The sequence below is a fragment of the Notothenia rossii genome (genome assembly GCF_949606895.1).
Source record: "Notothenia rossii genome assembly, chromosome: 10".
Classification (NCBI taxonomy): domain Eukaryota; kingdom Metazoa; phylum Chordata; class Actinopteri; order Perciformes; family Nototheniidae; genus Notothenia; species Notothenia rossii.
Genome location: NC_136908.1, coordinates 24,701,986 through 24,714,374, shown reverse-complemented (window position 1 = coordinate 24,714,374; position 12,389 = coordinate 24,701,986). Strand labels below are relative to the sequence as shown.

General features: G+C 41.8%; 1 protein-coding gene across 1 annotated transcript in view; it reads left to right on the top strand.

Annotated features, from left to right (window-relative positions):
• The window catches only part of macf1a (microtubule actin crosslinking factor 1a), a gene marked incomplete at its 5' end in the record, with an annotated part of 277,749 nt that overhangs the window by 187,612 nt on the left and 77,748 nt on the right, over nucleotides 1–12,389 (top strand). The window contains 14 exon segments of the mRNA XM_079655334.1: nucleotides 5–220; nucleotides 400–573; nucleotides 1,247–1,534; nucleotides 2,571–2,720; nucleotides 2,837–3,070; nucleotides 5,320–5,490; nucleotides 5,570–5,743; nucleotides 5,898–6,065; nucleotides 7,009–7,200; nucleotides 7,305–7,478; nucleotides 8,005–8,128; nucleotides 10,159–10,358; nucleotides 11,031–11,348; nucleotides 11,453–11,619. Coding sequence (XP_079511460.1) covers nucleotides 5–220; nucleotides 400–573; nucleotides 1,247–1,534; nucleotides 2,571–2,720; nucleotides 2,837–3,070; nucleotides 5,320–5,490; nucleotides 5,570–5,743; nucleotides 5,898–6,065; nucleotides 7,009–7,200; nucleotides 7,305–7,478; nucleotides 8,005–8,128; nucleotides 10,159–10,358; nucleotides 11,031–11,348; nucleotides 11,453–11,619 — 2,750 coding nt within the window.

The window sequence follows — 12,389 nt, the reverse complement described above, 5'->3', positions numbered from 1 at the left end:
TCAGACTCTGGACCTTGAGTTGCGTGACTTGGAGCCTGCAGTCACCAAACAGGTGGAGGCTGCTGAAGAACTGTTGAAGCCCCGACCTAAAGACGTTCCTCCGCAGCTCCTATTGGCTTTGGAGAAGGATGGGCGGAGCCTGGCCCGTGGGTATGAGGCTGCCAGGGCACTTTCTGAGGGCATTCTGCAAAGTCTACGAGACCATAGAAACTCATATAAGGTAAAAATATCAGTCTTGACTAAACCAGATTAGGTGCTTATTTGTTGTTAAGGTTACTTGAAAACATTATTCTTAAGTAATAGGCATAGGTTTTTGCGAAGGATTATCGTTTTTGGTTCTAGAAGAACTTAATTTCTTAAGTGAAGATGTCTGATTTGATTCACCGTGACGTTTCTCAGGAGGCAGTAACAGCTGAGCAGAAGTCCCTGGGTGGACGAGTGGAGAATCTGCTCTCTTGGTTGAGGGAGACAGAGGCTCAGATGAGTGGTGGAATGGCGGGGATGGACAAAATGGAGACGGCAGAGAAAGAAGATCATAGTGATCAGCTAACACAGCAGCTGAATCTCTGCAAGGCAAGTTCTGTCCGATCCGAAGTAAATGTTTATTCTTCCTTTTTAAATTAGATTATGACCCAAACGGTTTTTCTTTACACTTGAAATGCTAAGTCAGTGTTGCAAAACTATTCCTTAATGCTAATTAGACTACATTCCATTAAATTAAAAGCAGTTTGAGGTTTGAGGTGACACTATGACAGGTCAATAAAGTAAACTAAAAGCTATCGTCCTGTAACTTCCTAAGTTGATTACTTACCTTAATAGAGTTTTTTTTTAACTACAAGTTTTCTGAAATATTATGGTTGATTATGCAAATGAGGCATTCTCTTGTTAGATGTGTGCTAATTTCCATACATTGCCGAAGAGAATTCAGAACATTGGACAAAGCAAGGCTCAAAATCATATTGTTTGTTTTTGTTAACGTATTAAATCAAAGGTTTTCAAAGAGTACATTTTCGATATCTCCTTTTATACCTCCATATATCAATAAATAGCCATGAAACAAATCAAATTCTGCTAAGTTTTTAGAAATAAGTGAATAAATAAATCATGCTTTGAATCCTTTATGAACAAACTGGAAAAGTTAGTGTATGTAAGTGCTAGTGAAGGGAAGATTTCTAGCTCAGCGTACGAAAAAACCGAAATAAATGTTTGTACTGAATTTCTCTCTTTCTTGTTTCTTTCCTTTAAGGAGCTCCAGGCCTCTCTGACCGCTCGCTCCAGTGAGGTCAACAGCACTGCCTTTGACATCCAGGTGTTCATCTCAGAGCGGGCCCAGGACCTGGCCCCCGAGCAGAGCCGGCAGCTCCTGGGTCAGCTGCAGCAGCTGCAGAGGGCCTTCCACCTGGCCTCAGGAGAAGCTCAGGCCTGGGCAGAGGCCCTCTCCGCCCAGAGGGGGAGGGAGGAGGAGCGGCAGCGCAGGGAGAGAGTCAAAGAAGAGGAGAAGGACAGAGAGAGGCAGAGTGCAAGGGACAGAGAGGTTTGGAAAAGGATGATTGAGTCGCATTGGTTTAAAACTCTTAGATTTTTCTCACTAATACATTTAGAATCCTGCTTTTATAATATATTTCACAGCTTTATTTGTCATGCTATGAACTTTTGCCATGCTTTCTCACACAAAATATAATGCACGTTCTATGGAATTAAACTAATTTAAGACTAGAAACGTTAGAAGGCTGATGTAAACAAGCTAATCTTGGTCACAATTTAACTTTAGTACCATTAAATATCACCTTAAACGTTCTCACATCAATTCATATCTCTATAGCAACCCACTGCTGATCTGTTTGCAAAAGCTTTGCCACTTCACACGAACAGTATCACCGTCACTCCTAATTAACAAGCTTTTTATGCTCCTCTGCATGTCTCTATAACGTGTGTTTTATTAACCTGTTTGCCTTGCTGTTCCAGATTGCCACTGAAGGAAATCGTTTGTGTCACGGCGGTAACGGCTAGAGATTTTAAAGCAGAAAAGCCTCGCAGGCTACAGCGCTTCAATGTTTTTCCTCTTGTCTCCACATTGAGTACAGAGGAGGAAGAGGAAAAACAGCCAATAAACAAATATTTGTCTCTTCTCTCTGTATTGTTTGTTGTTGCTTGACCTGTGTGTGTGTGTGTGTGTGTGTGTGTGTGTGTGTGTGTGTGTGTGTGTGTGTGTGTGTGTGTGTGTGTGTGTGTGTGTGTGTGTGTGTGTGTGTGTGTGTGTGTGTGTGTGTGTGTGTGTGTGTGTGTGTGTGTGTGTGTGTGTGTGTGTGTGTGTGTGTGTGTGTGTGTGTGTGTGTGTGTGTGATCTCTGGACACAAACTGCTCAAGGCTTGGCAAAGTGTGCTCAACACAAGAATTGTGTTACTTAGGGGTCAAATTCGCCAAAAGTGTGAAAAACTGGTGGTTGGATCAAACATGCAAAACATGATCCAGGTTAATTGCCTATATTAGGATAATATCATTATCAGTTTTTCTCACAATTTCTTTCTTTGGTCTTTTTTTCCCCTTTCTTTCACATTTCTTAATCTCAGGTGGTTCAACAGCAGAAGGCCGAATGCTCCCAGAAACTAGAAGGCCTCACCATGTGGCTGGCCGGAGCTGCCAGCTTATTGGTCGGTCAGAAAGGTGGAGCAGAGTCAGGTGACGTGAAGGTCTTGAAAGAGAAGCAGAAAAAACTAAAGGTAAGAAACCTTCGTCGTCACATCTAAAATATAAAGGGCACTTTACATCCTACGCACCATTTGTTTTTCGCTCATTGAACATAATTTCTTCTTTGACTGAATCAACATTTCTCCAGGAATCACAGAAGGACCTCCAGGCCAAAGGGGAGTCTGTTGCCGAGGCTATCCGCTCTGTGGAGGAGCTCCTGGCAGACCGAGGAGAGAGTCTGAGCCCAGAGGAGAGGAAAAACCTCCAGGGGGCGCTAACCAGACTGAAGGAGCAGTACAGCACCCTCAAAGATTCAGCAGACACCACACTGTCAGAGCTGGACACAGCCATCAGCACCACGGTTCAGCAGAACACACAGAGGGTAAGAAGAAGAGAGGTTATAGATGAGTATATTACATAGTACAAACTATTTTTAATATTGGGCTCGCCTTACCAATATCTTCACAGAAATGTGGTCTCATATTTGTTCTTGGGAAAGGTCCACAGAAAAAATATTTAGTTTCCTCAATGATTGAAATGGGCGATTGCATGGTCTTGTGCACACAGGAAAAACTGAGAGGATTAAGTCAAGAATTTCAAAAGGAAAGTGTAGTTGATGACACTTATTTAGTAGGGATGTGCATCTCCATCATTGAGGCCGATGCGATGCGCATCTCGATACGTTGCCACGATACGATACATTAACGATACCTTTGAAACACCAGGCGATGCGATACGATACGATTCACCCCTGTTGCGATACAGTTCGATACGATTTGATTCAACATTATGCGATTCGGGGCGATACGATGCGATTCAACACGATGCAAAAATAATGATACTTCAATATGGTACGACAGAGGATTTTTGTTTTATTCCTTATATGCAGCAAATCATACATTAACAAAAAAGTGCTTTACATATTTGGTACTGCACATCCCATCATGCCGTTTATTTTTTTTACCTTTAAAAGCTCTCCAGAGTACAGTACGATTGTATAACACCTCACAGTTAAACAATGTAAGGATGCATTGCTCATGATTAACAATGTGCAAATAACAGCTACCATAGAGCAATGCCCATACAGCTGCCAGCCTGATGTGCTTAACACTCAGAGGCTAACTCACCAGTGAGCAGAAAGCAGTGGTTTCTATCTGAACAATAAAGAAAACAAATAACCTTTCACAAACAGGTATTTCATAACTGCTTACAGTAAGGAAGACATTTAAATTATTATTGGCCGTCACAGGCTGCTGTAAGCTAAACACCTCTCTCTGACAGAACACCTCACTGAGTGATTTAACTCATATGTCTCACTTTCAGGTTTCTCTTTTCAGCCGCAGACCCCATGTCGCCTCTTTATGTGCGTCGCTAAGTTCCTCGTACTACTTGTGTACTTTAAAGCGGCTCGGCATCGTTAACAATTTGCGAGTGATTTTTCAAGTTGACCGTCTGTAGTAATAGTGCCGCGCACATATACCATCAGGACGTTACTGATGGGGTGCGGCTGCGGAGTGATACTGTGTGTATGCAAGTCCGCATCTAGGACGGATCTATGTATCATGGCTGTAGACCTGTTAAGTAATAAAGATACCTCATACAAAGGTCTACGGATACCTTATTACTCTCCATGACTTGCGGTCAACTATATAGCATAAATGACTATTACACCGTCTTTCTTGAACAATCCGAAGTGTTGCCAAACGTTTGATTTGTAGGTATTTTTCGCTGCGCTGTGTTTCTCTTTCTCCTCAACTTCCGTGTGTGTTGATAACTGAGACTCTCGTTCTCCGTAGTGGCGAAGCAAATATCAAAGATCGTCTCTGCTGAACGTTGACAAGATAAGGGGATTTTATATGAATGAATCGTTTTTTTACCGATGCAAAGACGCTACGCAATCGATGCATCGCGAGTTCAACCCAAACTGTAGCCGATGTGCACTCTTTCAACCGGTGCACTCGCATCTTGAACGTTTATGCCGGTGCACCGATGCGAATCGGTGAATCTTAACATCTCTATTATTTAGCCTTTACCAAATATTTCAGCAATATGAAAATATTTGGATATTGCACTAGTCAATATTGTGATTTCATTTAAACTCTGATTAATTGTTCAGCTCAAGTGGAGGTGCTTCTTCAGGAACGCAGGAACATATTGAGTAGTGTCAGTAGTGGATATTTGAAAAAAAAAGATTATACATGATAAAACTATTATTGTAAGTTATATATTTTATTATACAACTGTAAAAACAAACATCAACACTAAACATCAACACTAGATGTGCACAAAGACCCTCTTGAGTGTGCACAGATTCAGTTTTTCATTTAAAAACAAATTCCAAATAATGCATTTATTTTAATTTGTATGTATTATTCTTTTTTTAAATATATGTTTTCGGGCCACCAGTGCCTTGATTTAGGAGACAGAGATGAAAGGGGGTAGACGGAGGGAATGACATCTTTGAATAGCCCCAAACTGCGATCCCCTGAATGAGGACCGAGACCCAGTACTTGGGTTGCCAGCTATACCAGGCTATACAGCGGCCCAATTATAAAAAACAAATGTATTGTTGTATGAGGCACTTTGTTGACTTATTTTGTACTCATCCTCCCTTCCTCTCCTCTCCCTCAGGCTAAGGCTGAGGAGGATCTCCAGGAGACTCAGGGCCAGATAGACTCTCTGTTGAAGGAGTTATCTTCTCTCAACCAACCAGGCGGGAGAGGAGAGGGATCTGGAGACATGCCTGACACATCATTCTCACAGCCAGAGGGCGCTGTGATGTCACACACCGAGATGCTGCAGGTTAGAATCTCTACTGTTCATGTGTTTAGCACATTCAACTTGCATATTACCATCTAATGACCTTTGACCTCCCCCTCAGAATGAGCTGCAGCAGCTGCAGGCTCAACAGGCTCAGCTGCTCCAGATCACTCAGTCCACCCGCTCCCTTCTGGACCAGCCGGACTCCACCGTCCCTCCTGAGGAGAAGCAGCTTCTCCGGGCCGCCCTGGATCAGCTGCAGGCCCAGCACCAAGAGAGGCTGCAGAGCTGTCAGGTACTCCACATAAAGTCACAGCGATGCCTCAGGACTGAACTTATGCCCCCTGATCTTGGATTTCCTGTTTCAACCGCACCTTGCCCATCACTAAAATTGTATTAATATTTGCTAATGGTTAACTGACCGCTAATGCTGTAACTATTTATTCTAGGACCGCCTGAGGAAGTCTGAGTCTCTGAAGGACGAGCTGACGAAGTTCCTCCAAGAACACGGAGGTCTGGGTACCTGGCTGGAACAGAATGAGCAGGAGCTGCATTCCCTGGGGGAAGGAGAAACTGATGCACAAGGACTGAAGGGCAGGCTGGAGGAGCACAGGAAGGTACATGCAATAATAATATAATGGAATATAAACCATGCATTGTATAAGTTCATCTTTCTTTATATTTCAGCTCTTCAGAGAACTGTGCAAGTGTATAGTTGCTGTTTGACATCCTGAAGATTACCCACAAGGGGGAGCTGTTCACCCATGTCTGACAAAATGCACCTTTTTCTTTTAAAATAAATCAAATGTTTATCTGGCTTGAACATAACCCTTGTTTTACCCCCTGAAGAAAGAAAAGCACTGCTAGAATAGCGTGAACCTTGCTATGAGATTGGGAAAAGAGACGATCAAGAACTAACATTTTTTTGGTTTAAAATCTTGCAGAAAAATTAGAAGGCGGCCACAATCTGGCATTGCCTTGTCCGTTGCAGTATAAATACAGCCCTAATAATAGTATTGTACATTGTATTGTGCATGTCTCTTACCTGCAGGTTCAGACTGCTGCTGCTCTTACTCCCCCTCCTATTGGTCGGGCATGTTGCGATGAGACTCTGAAAGTCCAGACTTTGTGGCTCTGCTTAATGTTATATTGACTGCGCCTGGTTTCAGGTGCTTTGAACTAAATGTGCACAGAAATGTCTCTCTGTATGTGAGCCGAGTGCGGCTGAGTGAAAACACACACTGCCCTTTTTTTTACCTCTAATTATCCATGGAAGGGTGAGTTTCCTCGCTCAGTTTCCATACGCTCTGACACGCCGTGATTTACAGTAATCACACATTCTCATCTGAGAAACTCCACTAAAGCACTTCTGGATCATTTCCTTTTAAAAGTCCCTTGATATTACATTTGTAACAGCTTCTATCCTTTCCCAGAACATCTGATCTACCAACCTGCTGGTCATGACTATGCTTTCCATTTCCATTTTTTTTTAATGAATATGTCATTATCCTGATTGATCTCCTGCACATTTCCCCATCTGACCTGTGTCTGTATTTCCAGCTTGCTGAGGATGTAATCTGCCACAAGGCGGACCTGCGCTTCGTCTCCATCTCGGGTCAGAAGGTTCTGGACTCCGTTCAAGGAGCTCTGGAGCAGGTTGGGGGTTCAGACCCCGCTCTGGACAGCACCAAGCAGCTGGTGACTGACAAGCTGCAGGACGCTAACCACAGATACACCAGCCTACACACAAAGGTGAGGGAGGCTAGCAGTTTTTATGAATGGTGCTCAAATAAGGACTTTCTCACACCTTTCTCTTGACTTTGAACACACTTTGAAACGTTTTTTGGTGTGTTCAGTCAACAGAGTTGGGCGGTCGTTTGTCCGGCCTGCTGGAGAGGTACCAGCAGTACCAGGATGAGGTGGTGTCCCTCCACTCGTGGCTCAGCACTCAGGAACAGCACCAAAGCATAGCCAAGCCCAGCGGAGACACCGACCCCAAGAACTTGCAGGACACACTACGACAAGTGCAGGTGAAGCACGGATTATAAACTTTCACATAAACAAGTCACAAAGCGAGAACAAAGACGCGCAGAAAAAGAGCACTTACACTACGGAAAAATATGAATGAGTCATCTGTTTTTGGCGCTACATCACGTTGAGTTCTGACATTTTTTTTAAATCAATGTCTAGGTTAAAATTATAAAATGGAAATGATGAGTGGACTCTTTTCTTTTTGTTTGTATTTTGTATAGTACATTTCTTTTTTCCAACCAATAAACCCCATAGAACTCGCTGCCCAAAACCTGACATACTAGTCAGGTTCATATTAACCACTTTCAATGATCCAAAAGCTCTTACACATTTGATAATTATACATATCATTCACATGTGATTGTCAAATACAACCCAACAGAGATAATAGCCCTGATATAACAAAACTGAAAAAAATATAAAAAATGAACTGTCAAGTTGTATCAAGATATTTATAAAAAGGGCCCAAAGACTCTGAAACCCCAATACTAATGAAAGTAACAAGTGTGCCCTCTCTTTCCTCAGCTGCTGCAGGACGAGCTGGCTGAGCGCTCAGTGCAGCTGGAGAAGGTGAAGAGAGCCGGGAGAGACCTGGCCAGTGCTGAAGAGTCTCCATCACTGAAGGCTGTGGACATCCTCTGTGCTGCAGGTGAGAAACTCAGTTACCCTGTTTTAATACATTCATGTAAAAATACCATTATTGAGCCAAGTCACAACTAGGGCTGCAACAAACGACTAATTTGATAATCGATTAATCTATCGATTAATCGACTATTCTGACTATTATGCCATGCACAAACGCTCTTATTTAGCCATCAACTTTTAGATTTAGCTTGAGGTTGTTTTAGGCATGTGGAAACTAACAATGAAGACAATAAAGATGAATATTTGATTCAAAATACATATATTATTAAATTAACTAAACACATTTTGAACAAAATTAACATTGCTTTTTATTTAAATTAAATAGGCTACATAATATTTACAGAGAAAGAAACAACAGTGTTTTAACAAATCATATTGAATAATGTGATGACAGAACTGTAAACAGAATAGCTGAGACTTTAACAAACTAAATAACTCAGTTACCTCTAATCATTAACCCATGTTTGAATAATTGAGTTAACTCCGTGTGTTGCTGCTAGCATACATAACACCTGACGTGGAAACGTTACTCACGGATGGGGCTACAGCGCTACTAGAAAGACAGTCGAACCCGGTGCATTCCTCCGTCTGAATGTGGAGCACTTTTGCTAAATGTTTAGACAAATTGCTCGTGTTACCGCCCTTACATGATAAACTCTTATTGCGCTTTTGGCAACGAGCATTGTCCACATCGAGACGGGTAAAGTTTCACCACACCTCGGAGCGCGTTCTCTCCGCCATCTCCGCAGTGTGTGTGTTGCTGCATGTAGCAGCCGCGTGTGTGTAAACTGCCTCGCCCCCTCGCACACAGACGGAGAGAGAAAGATCTCTCTTCTGGATTGGAAAGATCGAAAATACATCATAGACGCATTTTTTTGGTCTTTTTGCATATTAGAAACGAGTTGGCGACACTAAAACTGCAATATAATGCTTATGTAGCAATAATACATGACCTATATTTTTTTAATGTCTCCAGTACCGATAAAAAGACCAATAACGTTGGAGTTTAACGGCGCGTAAAACACACGTGATGACGTCACCAACGAATCAACGACTGAATTAGTTGGCAACTAATTTGGTAATCGATTTTAATCGATTAAGTCGATTAGTTGTTGCACCCTTAGTCCCAACTTAGAATCAGCTTTGGTTCTGGAGAAATGATGAGATAGACAACCTATGCATCGAAACACAATATTCAATCTTTTTTTTTTCATCTTTTTATTCATGTAGGTAATGAGACACAGACAGAGCCTCTTGTAGGGTTACATCACAGAAAAACACAGGTCATGAAACATCATCTAGACCAGTGCTTCTCAAACTTTTTTCAGTCATGTACCCCCTTTGAAACATTTTCTCGGAAAAGTACCCCCTGACCGATCCCAGATATTTTTGACAGAAAAAGCCTATATAAATAATCACAATATAGTGATGTTCCATCAGTGTTTGATTTATTAACTCCTTAATGCAGGAATTACAACAAACTAAGGATATTTTCATCTTTATGCATGAAAAAATATATTTTTCCAAGGAGTTTTTCCATTTTTTTCATTAATATGTTTAACAAACCAATGAACAAAATGAAAATGAATTATTAAAAACTATAAATACAATACACAAATGTAACATGTTTATATGAGGACCCCCTTAGTGGTTCTAGGAATATTTTAAATACAATTGTGTTTTCTATTTAACTTATTGTACTAATATTATTTTTGTAATCATGCATGGTATTTTTTTAATTAACCTTTTTCTTTTTTTTTGTACCTCACGTACCCCCTGCAGTACCCCAACGTACCCCTAGGGGTACGCGTACCCCCATTTGAGAATCACTGATCTACTGATCTTCATAACTCTACAATTGACGATAACATACTCAGCAGAGAAAATACATTTCATTCTAATCACCAGACTTTGTTTTCAATAACATAACATTATTTCAGTATACTATTTGGGATAAAACGTTAATTAAAGCCCCAATTTCCATGACATAGTTGAGAAAGGTCATGTTTAATGTTCGCCGCTCCTTCTCTCCAGACGGCCTGGAGAAGAGGTTTGGCTCGCTCTCTGCCGATGTGTCGGAGCGGGCGGAGCAGCTGCAGACGGCGGTGGCGCAGTCTGTCAGCGTGCAGGAGGGTCTGACGGCTCTGCTGGGCTGGCTGGACAAACTGCCTCTGACCCCGGGCCCTGTGGAGCCCACCACTCAGGCCCTGCAGGACGCCCTGACCCAGAACCAGGTACAAGTTACCCTCAAGTCATCGGGAACACTTTTTTTGGCTAGACCAAAAATGTTTGGCGAGACACCTAAGTTCTATTGGATTTTCAGCATTTTAACACATTTTTGGATGAGATGAATCAATTCAACTTTGTCTGTAGATGTTTAAAAGATTGTTTGTCATTATCCAATACATTCTTAAATAAACTGACATTTTATTATTGATTGTATTAACGGATAATGCAATTGAAATAAGATTCACGATGTTTGAAGGGTTGTCCCTTTTTGCCTTATCATTGAAAGCTAATGTATATTTATTTATGTTAAAACATATATAAAATAATCATACGAGGAGTTTATCTTTTATTTACACTGCTAAAAATATAGTCAAGAACTTTGGAAAAATGTCGCTCTCAACACTGTACGTTACCATAGTAACACAGTGACTATGTCGAACTGTAACTGTGAGATCATTGCTTGTGTTTAACCACAGGTTGAGTGAGTACAGCTCAACTAAAGTATTCTCTAAGGTTTCAAATACTATATGGATAATCTGTTAAACATCTACAGAAAATCAAAACAGTTCTCAACTGAATGGCTGTAATCTGTTGAATGCTTTTGATCTATTGTTAATTGTTGTTCTAAAAAACGAAAATTGCATTCTTAATAGAATTTGTTCCTCGTCTTTACCCAGAAACTTCGCCAGGAACTGCTGTCCCGGCAGGGCAGCGTGGAAGCAACGCGAGACTCCATCTCCAAACTCCTGCAGAGCTCGGACGCCTCCACGGCCTCTGGCCTGCAGGGCTCTTTAGACCAGCTGACTCAGCGCTACGCCGCAGCGCAGGGCAGTCAGGCGGAGAGCGAGGCCCAGCTCAAAGGGCTGCTGCCCCGCCTGGAGAGCTACGAGCGGCTGGGGGCCGACCTCCAGATCTTCACCCAGAGCCGACTGAAGGCCCTGAGCCCGGGGGGGCAGCCTGAGCGCAGCGTGGACGACTACAGGCAGACCATCGAGGTCAGCAGTTATATCACTTCAACTGTCTGACACATCAGAGCCTCTGAGAGATAAGTGGATAAGTTCTACTGCTGGTGCATTCAACGCTGTCCGTCTTTTCTCAGGAGGTCAAGTCTGAGCTGGAGCAGGAAGCCGGTCAGCTGAAATCCTTCTGCAACCTGGGCACCGATCTCAGCCAATCAAAACCTTTCAATAACACACAAAGCTTATTGGATAATGTCAAAGGAGTGTCAGATGAGTTCACCCAACTGGAAGCCAATGTCAACCAAAGGTAAAAATGTTACAAGATAACACGTAAGAACCGCCTTTTTCAAATCATTCAGCCATACATGTGAAGTATTACATTTCCCTTACCTTGCAGAGGAAGGTTTGGTCCTTTTTGTTGCCATTTTCTATAGAAAATCCTACATTAAAATCAATATTATTAATATGTGATCTTAACGTTGTGTTAGTAGGAAATAATTATAACTATGAAGGTTGCACATACAAATGGGAGTGATTTTATGATTTCTGCAATGTGCCATAGATGACACAAGAGGGCAGCAAACACAAAATCATTCAGCTATGAAGTTTTTGATGTTAAAATATGACGAGCTCCAGTTTGACTGACAACCAAAAATAACTTCAGCAACAGATGAAGCGAATCTTAAATATTAAGATTTGATTTGATAGGATACTTATGAAAAATACCTGTGAGTGTCTCTGAGAACAGACCATGCCGCTGGCATTTACAACATTTGTTTTCTAATGCTGTAGCCTTCACAGTGAACCAGTTGCTATGCCTACCCTGGGTGACGTGGGTTCAGCCACTTGAAGCCTGTCAGGAGGGGGGCTGGGAAATTATAAATACCATCAGTCTGGTGCAGATTTATTTCATTATATAACTATTATTAGCTGTTAATGGACATATTTAAATATATCCTGAACAGATATCAAGAATGTGACATTTTATCTATCATTTATAACATGTAGCTTGTAAACTCTTAACTTGCTGCACTGCAGTTGCTTACAGTGCAGCGTGTCCATGTCTCTACTGTATCT